Source organism: Bombina bombina, chromosome 5, assembly GCF_027579735.1.
Source record: "Bombina bombina isolate aBomBom1 chromosome 5, aBomBom1.pri, whole genome shotgun sequence".
In the NCBI taxonomy this organism is placed as follows: Eukaryota; Metazoa; Chordata; class Amphibia; order Anura; family Bombinatoridae; genus Bombina; species Bombina bombina.
In genome coordinates, this window is record NC_069503.1 from 272,515,349 (window position 1) to 272,535,426 (window position 20,078).

The 20,078-nt window shown below is 40.1% G+C and overlaps 1 protein-coding gene across 1 annotated transcript in view; it reads right to left on the reverse strand.

Annotated features, from left to right (window-relative positions):
• Window positions 1-20,078, reverse strand: part of RUNDC3B (RUN domain containing 3B) — an 848,400-nt gene that overhangs the window by 358,603 nt on the left and 469,719 nt on the right. The window contains 2 exon segments of the mRNA XM_053713995.1: window positions 1,107-1,187; window positions 4,263-4,352. Of these exon segments, the coding sequence (XP_053569970.1) occupies window positions 1,107-1,187; window positions 4,263-4,352 (171 nt within the window).

Consider the following 20,078-nt stretch of genomic DNA (forward strand, 5'->3'; position numbering starts at 1 on the left):
CAGTCAACACCCAGAATTGTTGTTGTTTTAAAAGATAGATAATCCCTTAATTACCAATTCCCCAGTTTTGCATAACCAACACAGTTATAATTATACACGTTTTACCTCTGTAATTACCTTGTATCTAAGCCTCAGCAGACTGCCCCCTTTTTTCAGTTCTTTTGACAGACTTGCATTTTAGCCAATCAGAGCTGACTCCATGGTAAATTCACGTGCATGAGCTCAATGTTATCTATATGAAACACGTGAACTAATGCCCTCTAGTGGTGAAAAACTATCAAAATGCATTTAGATTAGAGGCAGCCTTCAAGGTCTAAGAAATTAGCATATGAACCTCCTAGGTTTAGCTTTCAACTAAGAATACCAAGAGAACAAAGGAAAATTGGTGATAAAAGTAAATTGGAAAGTTGTTTAAAATTACATGCCCTGTTTGAAACATAAAAGTTTTTTTGGACTTGACTGTCCCTTTAAGTGCTTCATATGTGCATCAAGAGATCTGTTGAACCTTGTGAATTTTAGAAGCTTATCTAAGTCCATCTACTGGTCTGAAATTAAAAAGTGGTTAAAGGGATAGTAATGTCCAAATTAAACTTTCATGATTTAGATAGGGCATATAATTTTAAACAATTTTCTAATTTACTTTTATCATCAAATTTGCTTTATAATCTTGGTATTCTTAGTTTAATCCTAGGTAGGCTCATATGATAATTTGTAAGCCCTTGAAGGCCGCCTCTTATCTGAATGCATTTAACAGGTTTTCACAGCTAGAGGGCGTTAGTTCATGTGTTTCATATAAATAACATTGTGCTCATGCATGTGGAGTTATTAAGAGTCAGCACTAATTGCCTGAAATGCAAGTCAGTCAAAAGATCTGAGATAAGGAGGCAGTCTGCAGAAGCTTAGATACAAGGTATTTACAGAGGTAACAAGTATATTTCTATAACAGTGTTGGCTATGCAAAACTGGGGAATGGTAAATAAAGGTATTATCTATCATTTTAAACAATAACATTTTTGGTGTTTACTATCCCTTTAACATTTCATGATAAATATTCAACAATCAATTGCATCACAAATCAGTTCACTATTAAACACACATACAATTACCTTTGTGTAAACTTCAAATAAGGCGTGTAGTCTATGACAGCAGGAAAATTCCCATCTAAGCCCTCTCCTTTAAGGCAAAAACTGTAAGGAACATGCAGAAACAATTAGAAATTGGGAAATTAAATCCCAGGCAAGCAGACTTGTTTTCATAATCGATTTAAAACACATATAATGTATATATATATATATATATATATATTTACACACATACATCACATACAATCAAATAATAAAGTATTTCTCTAGCAAAACAAATTATTTTGATTATTTCCACTAAGAAAATATATAGATATTTTTTTTTGTATAATACATGTTTGTTAAAACAAAATATTTCTGAATATTTGGTATGATCATCGTTTGCCGCATTGATTCTACAACTTTATGCAGAATATTTCATTCTGAATTATTCTAGCACTTCACAAGAATGTATACAAATTTCATAGTGTGTTTCAGTTTCTCAGTTTTTCACTATTCCCAAAATATGTTCAGTGGGGTTGAGGACAAGGTCCAGTGATTATGTAGGGAAAGTCATGCAAATTAGCTCTCATTGCTCATCTTTGGACTTCAAGTACTTATCACACTGCTTCAATGTGTGTTTGCGATTGTTTTCCTCTTCCAAATAACATTAAGCCATAAGGTGGCATTGTCTGCAGAAATCTCTGGTACTTCTCTTTTGCCTATTTTGGAGTTGGTGACTTGCACAATAATAACTACACTTTAACCAGGCAACCCTACACCTGGATATTTCCTGCACCTTATTCAATTGCAGGTTTTACACACTGTGGTGTTAACCTCTCATGCTGCCATTTCCTCTGCAATATATTTAGACCTGCTTTTTTGATGAAGTACTGGTTTAGCGATCACTATTCTACCATGAATACCTCACTTTTGTCCTTCTTACTAGGGTAGGATGTTTCTGGTTCAGATATGCTTAAGTTATGGGTGCAATGCGGTCCTATTCCTAAATAATGTTAGCTTAATATACTGGTCTTCTGCTGGTCACATTAGGTCTACCAGGTCGTGCCCGGAATGAAAATGAGTTTCAGAAAACCTCTTCAGTGTGCTTTGTACTGTACGGCACTGCCCACGTGGAAATCTTCAACTTAACTGCAATTTTGAACTGATAAAGCTTTTCACTCAGCAAAATGACTTGTAATCAAACTGCTTCACTAAGCTTCATCGGTTTGATTACAAAAGGTATTTCTGCAAAGGCCCTAGCAGGTGCTCTAGTAGATGCACTAACAGGTCCACACTAATATAATTCATTTTAATTGTTTGTCCTCTAAAGACAAATACAACTATGGTAGGTTATTAATCTTAAATTAAATATATAGTGTCACAACAGTTTTGAAAATTTCTCTGTGTTAAATAATGCACTGAACAATAAGTATCAACTGATTACAATATTTTATTAGTTTTTAACAAATGGATGGTGGACTTATACTTTTGGATGTTACATTATTGAAATGTTGCTTGCATATAACTATGTGTTTAACCCCTGTAAAGGTGTTAAACACATCATTAAAGTAGGGTCCAGAACAGCTATGCACTACTGAGTGCTACCTGGTGATTCATGACTGCACACATACGCCTAATGTCACTGGTTCATCAGTCGTGTTCCATTAGGTCCTAGTAGTGCATGTCTGCTCTGGAACTGAGCTTTGCTTAGATAATTTACCCCTTTACCAAATTGGACATATATATATATATATATACACGTCATGCGGTACAAAGCTCATCGTACAGCATAACATATATATATGTCAGAGCTGCAGGAAGCTCCAGTGGTCTCAGCTGTAAAGTTACAACCGAGAGCTCAGCTGAAGTTCCTGAGCAGCAGGCACCTTCACGCATATGTAACCGGAGCACAATCGATGCTCTGGTTCCATATGAAGGGAGATGCTAGATCGTTACAGACGGTGACACTGTTTGTCACCATCTGTAACAATCATCTGCTGGTGCAGTCGGGAGGTGTGGGAGGGATAACAGGAGTCAGGTGGACGGCACAATGGCGTGTGGAGGGGGGAATTGGATGGGCTCTACACTGCAGGAAAAAATGGGAAATAAAGTGATGGCTACACTACAGAAAAAAAGTGGGGTGGGGGGCTCTAGCTAACCATCACTGGAGTGGGGGAGACCACTACACTACAGAAAAAAAAGTACTGGCAGACAGATACCAGTACTAAAGATGGCCGCAATTAGTGGAGGGAGGAAAAAAAGAGCTATTTAAGGGAATCAGGGAGGTGGGAGGGTTGAATGATGATTACTAAATTGCAGAAAAGAAAAAAATAATAAGAATAAAAAAAAAACTAAACTGCATACTGGCAGACTGTCTGCCAGTACCTAAGATGGTGGTGACCAGTGTGGATGAGGGAGGGAAAAGAGCTGTTTAGGAGGGATCAGGAAGTGGGATGTGTCAGGTGGGAGGGTAATCTCTACACTACAGCTAAAATATACCTTACAAGCTACCTGATTAATTAACCCCTTCACTGCCGGAAATAATATAAGTGTGGTGCTGTAATCAGCGGTATTCTAATTACCAAAAACCAATGGCAAAGCCATATATGTCTGCTATTTCTGAACAAAGGGGATCCCAGAGAAGCTTTTACAATAATTTGCATTATGGTTGCACAAGCGGTATGTAAATAATTTCAGTGAGAAACCCAAAGTTTGTGAAAAAGTTTTTTTTTTTATATATATAATTGCATTTTCCGGTGAAATGATGGCATGAAATATACCAAAATGGTCCTAGATCAATAACTTGGGTTGTCTACTTAAAAAAATTATAGTTTTTACAGGTAAATTAAAAAAAAAAAAAAAAAAAAAAAAAAAGGCTCTATTTCTGTTTAAATTGAGTGACTGAGAAAATACTAAAAATTCTCTGGTATTTTGGATAAATTCTTCTCTGAACTTCCGGTAGCGAAGAGGTTAATATTGGATTGTTGCTTGCATATAACTAACCCCTTCTGAGCATTTTCCATTTGCATTTTTATGTTACTTTAACATAAAAATACTATTTTCTAGCGGTAAGACTTTTTCAATAATTTAAAATATAAATAAAAGCTATTTTAGCTAATACAGACAGAAGCATTATTAGCGATATCAGCTTTAGAAGGGCTCTAAACAGACAAGGGAAATGCACAGTGCTCTAATTACCTGAAATCAATTGCATTGAGTCCAAGCAGCATGCCGGCAAGCATATTTGCTTCCTCACCTAAAACAATTGCTCCATCATCATAAAATCTCCTGTGGGGAAAGAATGGCTTTCAGTTCAACGAAGTACTGTCAATAATGAGTCAGATATGTAATACATTACACAAAGCACCAACAGCTGTGCATTTTAAGATCTTTGTTTAACTATACGTGTTACATTCTTTTTTTTTTTAATGCAAATAAAACACATCTTAAACATAGTACATTACACTACACGGCATCTGCCTATATAATAGACAATAGATAATATAGCTTTTTACTGGAAAAGAATATACTTGCAGGGACGTGCAGTCATAGGAGGCAGGGCCTCCCCTGCCATATGAGGCAAAGTTTAATTACATTTTAATAAATAAAAAATATTGCCAAAAAAATTAAAATTCACAATTTTTTCCCCTCCCATGTAACGCTATGGAGAGGCAGGTACAGGACCGCTTCTCTCCATAGCACTACATGGGTCATAGGAAAAGCTGTGCTGGAGCACCAGCTTTTGGTCACAAAATTGAGACCAATAGAAGGCATCCCTCTTAATGCCTCCTAGCAAGGGAGCCAATCAGAGATGGTCATGTTCTCCTGGTGATTGACAGCACCATGAGCAGTGTTGATTGGCTCCCTGCGCATGCGCAAGGGAGCAGCATTGACAGAACGGTACTGGTGGGAGGAAGAGACTGCTGCCTCCTGATAGTGACCTGTCAGAGCCTGGACGAAGTCGTCTTGACTTGCTGCACTGAAGAAGACTCTTCGATCAGCTGCTGCCTGGAGTTGATCCTGCTGCGCTGCCCTACTGTACTGGTAAGAACATAATACAATGCACACAGTCACAAGGCCGCATACGCAATGGCTTAAGACTTTTTTTCAATTTATTAATTTTATGTTGTATTCTGGAAGTGCTGGTGAATAAACTTTGTTTTTGTTGGGGGGTGCTTTCACATTTGTGCGGCAGGCGACAGCGGTGGAGGGCTGGGGCCGGTATGAGCGCTGTGTCAGTAGTACTCGACACTAGTAGCTGCACTGCAGACATGTGCAGCAATTGTAAGTAGGTGCCTAGAGTCAGGAGGCAAAGAGTCTGCGGCGAAACGAAAGAGTTTTCAGTCTGTGGGCTGTTGCTAACCTTCATTCTAATCTACATTCTCTGTTCCCTTCCCTCTGCCTGTGCGGTCTTTTCTCACCCTCTATTTCACAGAGAGAGAGAGACGTCAGCCATCAGGGTGAGTAGGTACCGTACCACGCCAGCAGAGAAAATATCTATCCCGGGTGTAAGACCGCAGTGGAAGTGGAGGCTTTGGTATGGGGAAGAAACTCTGCAGAGCGGGCCCAAATTAAGCTAAGTAGGGGTTGCAGCATACTAGGTATCATACTATCCTTTAACACCTTCACAGGGTTTCCTTCCCCAAGTGGAAAATGAGTCAGTTGTCTTTCTGTCTCCTCTCTCCTCTGTCTCCTCTCTCCTCTGTCTCCCCCCTCTGTCTCCCCCCTCTGTCTCCCCCCTCTGTCTCCCGCCTCTGTCTCCCCCCTCTGTGTCTTTCCTTCTCCCCCCTCTGTGTCTCTCCCCTCTGTGTGTCTCTCTCTCTCCCCGTCTCTCTCTCTCTCCCCCCGTCTCTCTCTCCTCGTCTCTCTCCCCGTCTCTCTCTCTCTCTCCCCGTCTCTCTCTCCCCGTCTCTCCCCGTCTCTCTCTCCCCGTCTCTCTCTCTCTCCCCGTCTCTCTCTCTCTCTCCCCATCTCTCTCTCTCCCCGTCTCTCTCTCTCTCTCCCCGTCTCTCTCTCCCCGTCTCTCCCCGTCTCTCTCTCCCCGTCTCTCTCTCTCTCCCCGTCTCTCTCTCTCTCTCCCCATCTCTCTCTCTCCCCGTCTCTCTCTCTCCCCGTCTCTCTCTCTCTCCCCGTCTCTCTCTCTCCCCGTCTCTCTCTCTCTCCCCGTCTCTCTCTCTCTCCGTCTCTCTCTCTCTCCGTCTCTCTCTCTCTCCGTCTCTCTCTCTCTCCGTCTCTCTCTCTCTCCGTCTCTCTCTCCCCGTCTATCTCTCTCTCCCCGTCTATCTCTCTCTCCCCGTCTATCTCTCTCTCCCCGTCTATCTCTCTCTCCCCGTCTATCTCTCTCTCCCCGTCTATCTCTCTCTCCCCGTCTATCTCTCTCTCCCCGTCTATCTCTCTCTCCCCGTCTCTCTCTCTCTCCCCGTCTCTCTCTCTCTCCCCGTCTATCTCTCTCTCCCCGTCTATCTCTCTCTCCCCGTCTATCTCTCTCTCCCCGTCTATCTCTCTCTCCCCGTCTATCTCTCTCTCCCCGTCTATCTCTCTCCCTTTCTCCTCTCTGTCTTCCCCCTCCGTCTCCCTGTCTCGCTCATTAAAAAATATTAGTAACACAAACATATATATGGGGGCCTCTATGCATGTTATAGTAAGGTGCCCAAAAATTTCTAGTGGCGGCCCCTGCATTTATGATAACCAGGCTCAAGCCAGCTCCAGGCTCCACCCACCCAGACACCGCACTGCTTACACTTTTGACTGCACAATGCCTCACCAGCCTCTGACTTCACCGAACGTCACTGCTTGCTATGCACTTTTAGGTTCTTGTATAGTTGTGCTATATATAGAAGGCTGCTGATATAATTTCTTACAGGCTTCTTTAGCATTCTAAATATGTTCTTTAAAGGGATAGTAAACACCAAAAATGTTATTGTTTAAAAAGATAGATAATCCCTTTATTTACCATTCCCCAGTTTTGCATAACTATGACTGTGATAAAAAATAAACTTTTTACCTCTGTATTTACCTTGTATCTAAGCTTTTGCTGACTGCCTCCTTATCTCAGATCTTTTGACAGACTAGCATTTCAGGCAATTAGTGCTGACTCCTAAATAACTTCACGTGCATGAGCACAATGTTATCTATATAAAACACATGAGCTAACGCCCTGTAGCTGTGAAAAACTTTCAAATGCAGAGGCTGCCTTCAAGGGCTTAGGAATTGGCATATGAGCCTACCTAGGTTTAGCTTTCAACTAAGAAAACAAAGAGAACAAAGCAAATTTAATGATAAAAGTAAATTAGAAAGTTGTTTAAAATGACATGCCCTATCTGAATCATGAAAGTTTAATTTGGACTGTATTATCCCTTTAAATGCTTCTGCAGGTTATCCTGGATAAAACATTCTATGCTTTAAACATTTTTCTTGGTGTGTCCTCCTCTAGTTAATTTTCCTTTAGTCATTCCATGCCTTCTACTAGTCCATCTTTATTTGTTCACTGTTTTATCATTGATGCAAAGTAAAATTAATTAACCCTCAAAAATTAACCTAATCCCATAACCTATCAAAAAAACAACCCACCAAAGCTATAGTAAAATATAAATAGAACTCAATCTGAATAGAAAATATTTAAAAATAAACAAACAAAACTGTAAAAGTGTGGAGTTATCCTAAGATCTGAAGTCTTTGTTCCCTGTTGGGATTTGATTTGGGAATAGGTCTCCTGTGCTGCTACATCTCTTAACGCAAGGCTTTTGTAGAAGCCAGAGACAGCTAGTGTTATTATTATTATAAGGCATTTGTAGAGCGCCAACAGATTCCACAGCGCAGTTCAGTCAAACAACGTCTGGCTAAAGCTAAGAGAAAGATGGATCCCTCTAGTTTACAAAAGGTTCTCGTCTTAATTGAATATTATTGTTCCATGAAAAAACAACAACAAAAAAACATTTACTGTTAAAGATAAGCTTGACTCATACTACTATATAAGGAGTTCATGGACTGAAATAAGGGAGTTGAGAAGGAAGGAAAAGGAGGTCAGTGACACAGGTATGCCAGCACACTCAGACAGGTAACTTGGTGTGTTTATTTCTCTCCTACCTAGTCCTATTTCCCATTATTCTTATTAGTTAGTACACATATTGGGCTAGATTACAAATGGAGCACTAATTAATCGCATTTAACGGCATTTAACAAGTGGCAATTAGAGCTCAAAAAAATTAACCAGAGGTCAGACCTCTGGATAATTGTTTTAAATGCATCCCAATTGCCCCCAAAATAACATAAGGTCCCCTAAAAAAAATAAAAGATTTTATTTTTATTTATTTATTTTAAACTGCACTACGCAGTTTTTTGGGAGCTAAAGTTGGCAATAAAAATTACCTTTACATTGCTGTCTATGGGGACTGTGTGTTCCCAGTAAATATATATGTATATGCTTATATACATATATATTTTGGTGAGCGCAATGATTCCGTGTAATGCAAACGCGAGCCGAATGCATTGCACCTCACTTGTGATACCAGCACACATATGCGTGCGCTGGTATTTCTAAATTGATCACAAATATCACTTTTGCAGAAGCCATATTTGGTAATCTAGCCCATTATAAGGAACAAAGAGAAAATGTATGCAACCACAGACTTTGGATCTTAGGACAACTCCACACTTTTACAATGTTTGTTTATTTTTGAATACATATATAATGATGACACACAGGAAGTGACTGATTACATGAGTTGAAAAGGATGAAGTTGTGCCTGTTCTTTATGGTTCTATTCATGTTGTAAAGGAGACTCACTCCATCTGGATATACATTTACCTGTGTTATCATGGCTACAAGTCATGTATATTATAGATCAGTAGTATATTGACTAGAATAGAATAATTTATTCGCCAAGTAAATAAATATACAAGAAGAAAAGGTGCCTGAGGTTTACTGAAAAAACCTGCCAAATTATAATGAAAAAGAGGGCGGGGTCGTGGACTCTCCATGCCCGGAAATAAATTGATCAGGTAAGCATAAATTTAGTTTTCTCTCCTATGACATGGAGAGTCCACAACATCATTCCAATTACTAGTGGGAACCAATACCCAAGCTAGAGTACACAGAATGAACAGGGAGGGAGAACAAGGCAGGAGGACCTAAACAGAAGGCACCACCGCTTGAAGAACCTTTCTCCCAAAAGAGGCCCCAGCCGAGGCCAAAGTATCAAATTTGTAGACCAAGTTGTCACCTTGCTCCAAAGAAGCTTCATTTTTTTGAAAGCCCAAGATAAGAACACAGCCCTAGTGGAATAAGCCGTAATTCTCTCAGGAGGCTGCTGTCCAGCAGTCTCATAAGCAAAAGGAATTATACTTCTTAACCAGAGGGAAAGAGAAGTTGAAGTGGCTTTCTGACCCTTACGCTTTCCAGAGAAAACAAACAGGGCAGAGGATTGACGAAAATCTTTAGTAGATTGTAAGTTATGCAAAATACGTTCCTTATGAGAAGGAGGAATAGGACAAAAAGGAACAACAATTTCCTAATTAATGTTTTGATTCGACACCACCTTAGGAAGAAACCACAGTTTAGTACGAAGGACCGCCTTATCTGCATGAAAAATAAGGTACGGGGAATCACACTGCAGAGCTGAAAGCTCAGAAACTCTGCGAGCGGAAGAAATAGCAAGGAGAAACAAAACCTTACAAGATAATTTTATATCAACAACATGCATCGGCTCAAACAGAGCCTGCTGCAAAGCTTTAAGAACTAGGTTAAGGCTCCAAGGAGAAGTAACAGGTTTAAACACAGACCTGATTCTGACCAGGGCCTGAACAAAAGCTTGACCATCTGGTAATTCTGCCAGATGTTTGTGCAAAAGGATAGACAGAGCAGAAATCTGACCTTTCAGAGTACTGACTGACAACCCTTTCTCCAGGCCATCCTGAAGAAAAGATAAAATTCGGGGAATCCTCACCTGACTCCAAGAAAAACCTTTAGCTTTATACCAAAAAAATTTAATTATGTCATATCTTATGGTAAATCCTACGAGTAAAAGGTTTATGAGTCTGAAGCATAGAATCAATGACTGCCTCCGAAAAACCACGTCTTGACAGGACTAGGTGTTCAATCTCCAAGCAGTCGGCTTCAGAAAATCTAGATTTGGATAGAGGAATTGACCCTGAATTAGAAGGTCTTTTCTCAGAGGAAACCTCCAAGGTGGAAGAGATGACATCTTCACCAGATCCACAAACCAGATCCTGCGAGGCCAGGCAGGAGCTATTAGAATCACAGATGCTCTCTCCTGCTTGATACAAGCAATGACTCGTGGAAGGAGAGCAAACGGAGGAAACAAGAAAGATAGCCCAAAATCCCAAGGGACTGCCAGAGCATCTATCAGGGCAGCCTGAGGATCTATTGACCTTGAACCATACTTTAGAAGCTTGGCGTTTTGACGAGATGCCATCAGATCCAACTCCGGACCCCCACCTGAGGGTTATCCTGTAGAACACTTCAGGAGGAGAGCCCACTCTCCGGGATGAAAAGTCTGTCTGTTCAGAAAAAACGCTACCCAATTATCTACTCCTGGAATGTGTGGAATGGATGGCAGAAAGAAGACAATTGTGAGATTCTGCCCACTGCAGAATGCGAGTCACCTCCTTCATGGCCAAGGAACTCAGAGTTCCTCCCTGGTGGTTGATGTAAGCCACTGAGCTGATGTTGTCTGATTGGAATCCGATAAACCGGACTAAAGATAATTGAGGCCAAGCTGTCAAGGCATTGAAGATTGCTCTCAACTCCCAGATGTGTCTTTTTTAAAAAAAAAACAAAAAAAACTCACATTTCGTTAGCCTGCAAATCCACCAGGGCAGAGGGTCTATCTTGGGGTCAAAGACTATCCTCTGATGGATAACAGAAAGATCTCCGCACCATTGTCTGAGCACACCTAGCTGTATATAACTCAGAATCAAAAGAGGGAAAAGGATAATGTCCATGGAAGTCACCATTAGACTATTATTCCCATATACAAAACCACAGAAGGACAGACAGAAGACTGAGGAGAAGGACAGGCCGCAACAAGATTACATCTTTGACCTTCCGTCAAGAAAGACGACATGGCGATCGGCTATGACTGTCCCTAAAAAACAAACCCTGGTATCTGAAACCAAGGAACTCTAAATTAGAAATGTATAGAGGCCCTTTGACTATAATTTTTTTTTTCTTTTTTTCCACTAGTCCATGGTTTAAAAAACAAAAACACGACTACTTAAAGATAATTCTCAGCAGAGAAAAGCAAGATACAGAGTAAAAGGAAGGAAAATAGGACAAGATGTGACCATCCTATGCTAAAAAGGTTTTCGTATGAGAAAATCTAGAAATCTTTATCTCATATAGATAATAAGAAAAATGTAAAAACACATTCATAGAACAATTGGCTGTAGCGCGATTGCTGATAACCACCCAATTGCAAGGTAGTCAATCCAGCATCATACTATTACAGTCCAAATAAGGTCCGAATAAATTATTAAAAGGACCGAATGACACTGAAAGAACAAGTGCCTTGAGAGAAAGGCCTGAACTCGCAACCTTTAAATTATAAGACTGACGCGCTACAAACTGTGCATATCAAAACCCAGCTTTAAACTTATACCTCGGGATTGAACCCAGTACTCTGGATTGTCAGGTTTAACTACTTAACCATTGTTCTAGAACCAGACAGTCAAATGTCATAAAAGGCCATGAAGGCTCAGTCCTGAGCAAATATCACCTCAATAAAAGAGTGATTAAAAAACTGCATTCATATATTTAAAATATAGAAATAAATATATTAGTGCCCATAAAGACACTAAGAAAAACAAAAAGTATGATACATGAAAACAATCCATGACCCATACCACACAACATCACCCCAATATGAGGGATAATAGAATATGTATTCCTATAAGATTATAGAAATAAAAATTATATTAGTGATCCAAAAAAACACTACAAAATCTGGTATGAGACATGAAAATAAACATGCAATAGAAATTAAGCCCCTATACATAAATTGGATAACATACATGTCACAGTAGGAAACAGAAAAAACATAATTTATTATATATGTATTTCCTTTAACAAAGGAGGCCAATAAAAATTATGACCTTCCATATGAGCCCCAACAAAATACTACATACTATAGTAATAGATTTGGTACCATCCAGAAAAAAAAACCTTAAAAGAAGGTTTATATGGAGGGGGGCGGAGCCAGCGCTCAATGAAGACGGCTGCACACGAGTGAGCTCCTGGATCCCTAAAGGGCAATTTACACATTCCGGTGCCCCATCCGCCACAGATTTACCGAAATTTATGTGCTAACAGCTGCAGATCCCTGCAAGGACACGACCGGAGCCCCGTGGCTGGTAAAAGCTAGGCGGACATACCGAGACCGGATCAGGCCACGTGGGCAGGAGATAACGGAGGCTGCTAAACGCAGTCATGAAAATTTAAAGCAGTCGGATAACCTTGCTTGAAAGGAACAGCCCTAAAGCATCAGGTAATGGGGCCACAATCTCTAAACTCATATAGACTGGGAAAATAGTACAATGCGTGACATTTAAAAAGAACACGCTGATAGCAACTTTCTACTTTACCATCATTGGTGCTTCTAAATAGTGAAAGGAGGGATAGTTTCATCTTGACTCAAGCTTCGGGGAGCAATATATGAGACGATAACTCTATAAATATTGCACCAAAATAAAATACGACATCACAGCCTTATCTATAAACCGGAAGGTGCAGGACTGATTGCAAACAATAGCAACTGAGGCCTAGCAATCTGGGAGTGGAACCCCTCCACTGTTTGGGTGTACATACCAATACTATAAAGATATAGAGAGAACCTCATTTGTGGGACCGTGTAAGTGAAAATATACAGTTTAACTGTTAACATCTTGCCAACAGCAGTACTTGCCTTTTTATTTGAAAATTGATATAACTGGGATTAATACAGCGCCATGTCTCCTAAAAAAGGGAGCAAATCTGATAAACAGTTGAAAAAGCAAGCACCCTCCACACCCTCTATTAATGACTATTTTAAAAACGTAGACGCAGCAACAGGAATACATAAAAAGCCCCCAGATGTACAGCCCAGAGACTCGTCTCCTTCATCAGACTCAGAGGAAGAGGCCTTAGACACTGCAATCTCTATTCCTAGGGCTCTCTTAAAATCACTGCCCTCTAAGAAAGATTTTTCCAATCTTGTAAGTCAAGTTAAACAGTGCATCAGGGAAGAAATTTCGGAAATCAAAAAAGAGCTCTCAGATGTGGGCCAAAGGGTGGAAAAGCTAGAAGGTGATGCAGATTCACTCACAGCAAATATTGCTTCTTTCCAAACTCACATATCACATCAAGAAGGGGTCATTGCACAGATAGAGAACAAAGTCGACGACCTGGAAAATAGAAGCCGCCGCAACAATATCAGGATCAGGGGAATCCCAGAGACTGTGGCACCCTCTGCATTAGAGCAGTACATAAGGTTCATTTTCACACTTAACAGATGAAGACGCAGAGGTTACTATTGCACTGGATAGATTTCATAGAGCATTGCATGCTAAACCCCTGGGAGATCAGCCGCCGAGGGACACCATAGTCAGAGTGACTAGTTACCCGATAAAGGAGAACATAATGAAAAAGGCCAGAGAAAAGCACCCTATAACGTACAAAACGGATAAACTACAGATTTTTGAAGACTTAACACCATTAAACCTTCAAAAAAGAAGAGACTTTCGCCCTCTCACAAGTAAGTTGAGACAGCACAATATTCCATACAGAAGGGGACACCCCTTCAGCCTGCAAATCATGTGGAAAGGAAGAAGATGGGTCTGTAATACTACAGAAGATTTTAGAAGAATATGCACAGACCTGGAAATAACACCTTCTTTACAAGACCTCACCCCAGCAAATTCTTCTAAAGATAAAACGAGTCTACCACCTCTCCCACAGAGGCTGGAGTGGCAAAGACACCAGACAAAGAAATCATCTCCTAGAGATCCAAAGATGGTTGGAACCCTGATCGACGGACGGTGAACTACTAGAAGGGGACTAAGTATATACGTTATATAAACTCTCTCATCAACTGTATCATTTTCTTTACAGGTTGAGGTTGGTTTACCCAGACCGTTTGCTAGCATAACCGCCTTTAGAGTAAAATTAACTCAAAGTAGGAATGTTGGTATTTTTGAAGTTATTTTTGAATCCCATTGTCTATTTAAGCTAATACAATGACAATATTGTTTACTATGCTGAGAATGTTGCCCGTAGGTGATCCTTCTCCCTTACCCTCAGAATTACCTTATTAGGTTTTCTCATGTACACCAGTTGTGTACCACAAAGGTTATGTTATTTTGTGCTTTGTATTTATTTTATTTTTGTTTCACAGGCTCTCCAGGGAAGTAGACAGGTAATGTTAACTGTTTTCTTGATGGTTGCAATGTATAATATGATAAATGTAACATATAGTTGGTTCACAATCACACCAATATGATGACAACCCACGCCACACAAAAATATACAATTAATCACTCAAAACGTGAAAGGTTTCAATTGTCCTAACAAAAGAGCTATGGGTTTGCGGGACCTTAGAAAGAGAGGGGGGAAGATTCTAATGCTACAAGAGACACACTTCAGGGCACACAAAGTACCAAGGTACTTCTCCAGCCACTACACACAGCATTTTCATAGCACAAACGAAACAAAAAAGACAAATGGAGTTAGCATAAATCTCTATCTTTTAAACTTATTAAGTTGGATAAGGATAAGGAGGGTAGATATCTAGGAATATCAGGCTTGCTGTTTGGAAAGCCGGTTACCTTAGTTAATATTTATGCCCCCAATCAGGGACAGGGAGCCTTCATGTCTAACATCACTAATAAAATTATAGATCTAGTCAAAGGGCCACTTATACTGGCAGGAGATTTGAACATAGCCCTAGCTCAAATCCCTCATTACGTAAAAATTTAAAAGATCTCCAAACTATTTGGAGCAACCTAAAGACTCTCACCCTGCATGATGCATGGAGATATACACACCCTAATATTAGAGATTATACCTTTTTCTCCAACCCACAAAAAAGCCATTCCAGAATAGATTATGTTTTGGTGGATCATATAGCTCTATCATTAATCAAAAACATTAATATTAACCACACCTCCTGGTCAGACCACTCTATGGTGAGCTGTTTGGTACACTGGCCTTCAATTCCCCTAAAGCCATTTACTTGGAGAATGGATGATGCCTTGCTATTGGACCCAACACTAGTTGAGAGATTTATGAGCCAATTAGACACTTATTTTACGATAAACAATATCCCAAAACTAGAAAAGCCATAGTTTGGGAGGCGCATAAAGCATATATTAGGGGGGAAGTAATTAAAGTAAAAGCCCAGAAACTAAAGCAAAATTCTATTATCCATACACAGTTAGCACAGGAGGTTACAGAGGTAGATTTCTAACTGAAACTAAATCCCTCAGACGCATCCCTACTGGCCAACCTGACAGATAAACGCGACAAATTAAATGAACACCTCCAGATAGAATCCCAAAGACACCAACTATTTCTAAAACAAAAATATTACACAGAAAGTAACAAAGCTGGCAAAATGCTAGCTAGAGCCCTCAAAAAGCAAAAACTGAAAGCTTTTATACACTCCCTCGTTTCTGAGAAAGGAAATAAAATTGAGGATACCAAATCAATAGGAAAAGCTTTCCACTCCTTTTACCATAAATTATATAATCTTTACCCTAAAAGATTACCGCATATACATAAGTTGAAATGTGAGGCATATTTAAAAAATATCCCTTTGCCCAAACTAAAACCAGAAGACGTTAAGATTTTGGAAGCCCAGATCACAAGCGCAGAAATAACTGAAGCTATCAAAGACATGAAACCAGACAAGGCACCTGGGCCAGATGGGCTCTCTAATCGCTATTACAAAACTTTTGTCAAACAATTAACCCCTCACCTATTGAACCTATTTAACGATATAACAACCTCAGGCCCATTTCTAGACACAATGCTACAAGCACATATCTTGGTGCTCCCAAAACCTGGCAAACCCCCAGAAAGGCCAGCAAACTTTAGACCCATTTTGCTGCTTAATGTAGATATGAAATTGTTTGCGAAGATATTAGCCAATAGAATAAACAAATTCTTACCTGACCTGGTACATTGCGATCAGGTTGGGTTTGTACCAAGGAGAGAAGCTAAAGACAATATTAACAAGACTCTGAACCTCTTAGACTTCCTTAAACATTCTAAAACTCCCTCAGTATACCTTTCAACTGACGCGGAGAAAGTGTTTGATCGCTTAGATTGGACCTTTCTCCAGGCCACACTTCATAAATTTGGATTCCCCACAAAATTAATTCAACAAATTTCGGCCCTGTATCTCAACCCCTCAGCGCAGGTGCTGGTAAATGGTACCCTCTCTGACCCATTTGAAATTCGCAATGGCACGAGACAGGGTTGCCCTCTGTCCCCGCTCCTGTTTGTACTGTCACTAGAGCCACTGGCTGTTAAACTAAGAAACAATACGCAAATAAAAGGAATCACCATTTCAGACCATGAATATAAATTGGCTATGTTTGCGGATGACGTCTTGATGACTTTGTCATCACCGTCGACATCCCTCCGAGCAGTGCAAACTGAATTGGAGAATTATGGAGCAGTATCAAATTTTCTAATTAATAACTTAAAATCTGAGATATACCCTATTAACCTAAACGAAAAAGACCTTGCCATAATGAAACAGAATGTCCCGTTCAAAATTCAGGAGAAGGCTCTGCGCTATCTGGGTATTTACATCACCTCAAATTTAGAAAGTTTGCGTAAATTGAACTATGGTCGACTACAGGAAGAGTTCCATGTATTGGTTTCCTCATGGCTCCCAAGATACGTATCATGGCTAGGGAGAATAGCGGCAGCTAAAATTATGTTGTTGCCAAAGGATCTATATGTAATGCAAGCCGTTCAAATACCAGGAGTAGATGCGGATATCCGCAAGTTGCAAACTATTATAAATACGTATATTTGGAACCGTAGGCCACCCAGACTAGCAAAAAATACTATCTATGCACGTAGCGAAGAAGGAGGCCTGGGAGTGCTATAGTAAAGTTGTGGAATGGTGTAGACAGGGTAAAGGCTCTAATAAGAAAAATATTCTACTAGAATCGCAACTGTTAAATGTCACACATATAGGAAGGATTTGCTGGGCTCCTCAGAGGTTGCCCTGGTCTCTATTGGAGCCATATCCAAATATAAGGGAGGTTTGGTCGAACTGGATCGCTATGCGCGACGGATCGAACATTATCTCCACGACATATTCTCCCTTGACTACCCTCCTCCTTAATAAAGAACTTCCTATCGAACAGAGAGGAATAGCAAAACAAACTACACATACTCAAGATATGTCAGACTTCCTCCCCATTAGAGAGATAGTGGAGAAAGGAAAGATAACCCCTAGGCAGACACTAGTGGAGAAAGGTTTAGATGAATATAAATCATGGCTGCACTACCACCAAGCTAGACACTATATTCTTTCACACAAAAGAAAATCAGATATGTTGAGGCAGTTGACACCATTTGAAAATGTATGCATCTCACAGCAACACCCAAAAAAAGTACTTTCCATGATGTATGGGCTTGTCCTTAGGTCTAATTTGCCATCAAGGCCCAGCTATGTTCAAAAATGGGAAAAAGAACTAAATAACACTTTCCCCACCAAGACATGGTTGTCCTGGTTCAGAGCAACGGCCAGATCAGGCCATTCAGCAGCGGTTTTAGAAACAAACACTAAGTTGCTCACTAGATAGTACCTAACTCCTAACAGGCTGAAACATATATTCCCTAATGCAAACGGTAGATGTTGGAGGGGCTGTGATCTGGAGGGAACCATGCTCCATGTTTGGTGGAGCTGTGAAAACCTACCCCGTTTTGGGACGCAGTTCATAGGCAAGTTTAGCAATAGGCGTACAACTAAATATCAATACAGAAAGGATCTTATTTAATGCAAACATGGACATTTCATGCAAAATTAGAAGATGTCTATATCAAATCTTAATTAACGCAGCAAAACGCCTCATTCCCAAAAATTGGAAATCCCCACATATCCCATCCTTAGCGGAGAGGAAAGCATTAGTTAAGAACACACTTATCCTAGAGAGGCTCCACTACTTCAAACTAGGGAACATGTCCTTATATCATGACATAATCTTCCTATTTGGAACAATACCTAAATGCCAACTAATACCAGGGAGAGTATTAAATAGTTTATGCACAGGGTAGAGCTGTATGGTATCATTTTTGCTAGCTGACACCGGAACCTTGTATGAGAAATATATAAAGTGTAATTGCGATGTTGAAATTCCCTGGGGGCCTGTGTTCACAATGATTAACAAAAACATAATTTATGCTTACCTGATAAATTTATTTCTCTTGTAGTGTATCCAGTCCACGGATCATCCATTACTTATGGAATATATTCTCCTTCCCAACAGGAAGCTGCAAGAGTCCACCCACAGCAAAGCTGCTATATAGCTCCTCCCCTAACTGCCATATTCAGTCATTCGACCGAAAACATGCAGAGAAAGGAAAAACCATAGGGTGCAGTGGTGACTGTAGTTCAAATGAAAAAATTACCTGCCTTAAAGTGACAGGGCGGGCCGTGGACTGGATACACTACAAGAGAAATAAATTTATCAGGTAAGCATAAATTATGTTTTCTCTTGTTAAGTGTATCCAGTCCACGGATCATCCATTACTTATGGAATACCAATACCAAAGCTAAAGTACACGGATGATGGGAGGGACAAGGCAGGTACTTAAACTGAAGTTACCACTGCCTGTAAAAAACCCTTTCTCCCAAAAATAGCCTCCGAAGAAGCAAGGTATCAAATTTGTTAAATTTGAAAGTATGAAGCGCAGACCAAGACTCCGTCTTGTAAATCTGTTCAACAGAAGCCACATTTAAAAAAGGCCCAAGTGAAAACCACAGCTCTAGTAGAATGAGCTGTAATCCCTTCAGGAGGCTGCTGTCCAGCAGTCTCATAAGCTAAATGAATTATGCTTTTTAACCAAAAAGACAGAGAGGCTGCTGAAGTCTTTTGACCTCTCCTCTGTCCAGAATAGACAACAAACAAGGTGAACGTTTGATGAAAACTGTAGTAGCTTGTAAGTAAAACTTTAAAGCACAAACCACGTCCAATATTGTGTAATAGACGTTCCTTCTTTGAGGAAGGATTAGGATACAAGCATGGAACAACTATCTCTTGAGTGATGTACTTGTTAGATATCACCTTAGGAAAAAACCCAGGTTGGTACGCAGGACTACCTTATCCGTACGAAGGACCAGATAAGGAGAATCACATTGTAACACAGATAACTTGGAGACTCTACGAGTCGAGGAATTAGCTACCCAAAAGGAACTTTCCAAGATAAAGATTGATATCTATGGAACAAAAAAGGTTCAAACGGAACTTCTTGAAGAACCTTAAGAATCAGGTTTAAGCTCCATGGCGGAGCAACAGTTTTAAACACAGGCTTGGATCTAACCAAAGCCTGACCAAATGCCTGGAACGTCTAGAATACCTGCCAGACGCTTGTGCAAAAAAATAGACAGAGTAAAAATCTTTCCCCTTTTAAGGAATTAGCTGACAACCCTTTTCTCAAAAACATCTTGGAGAAAAGATAATATCCTGGGAATCCAGACTTTACTCCATGAGTAACCCTTGGATTCATAACAATCAGATATTTACACCATATCTATGTTCAATTTTCCTAGAGACAGGCTTTCATGTCTGTATTAAGGTATCAATGACTGACTCGGAGAAGCCATGCTTTGATAACATCAAGCGTTCAGTCTCCAGGCAGTCCATCTCAGATTGATTCTATTTAGATGGTTGAAAGGACCCTGAGGTAGAGGGACCTGTCTCAGAAGCAGAGACCGTGATGGAAAGGATGACATGTCCACCAGATCTGCATACCAGGTCCTGCGTGGCTACGCAGGCGCT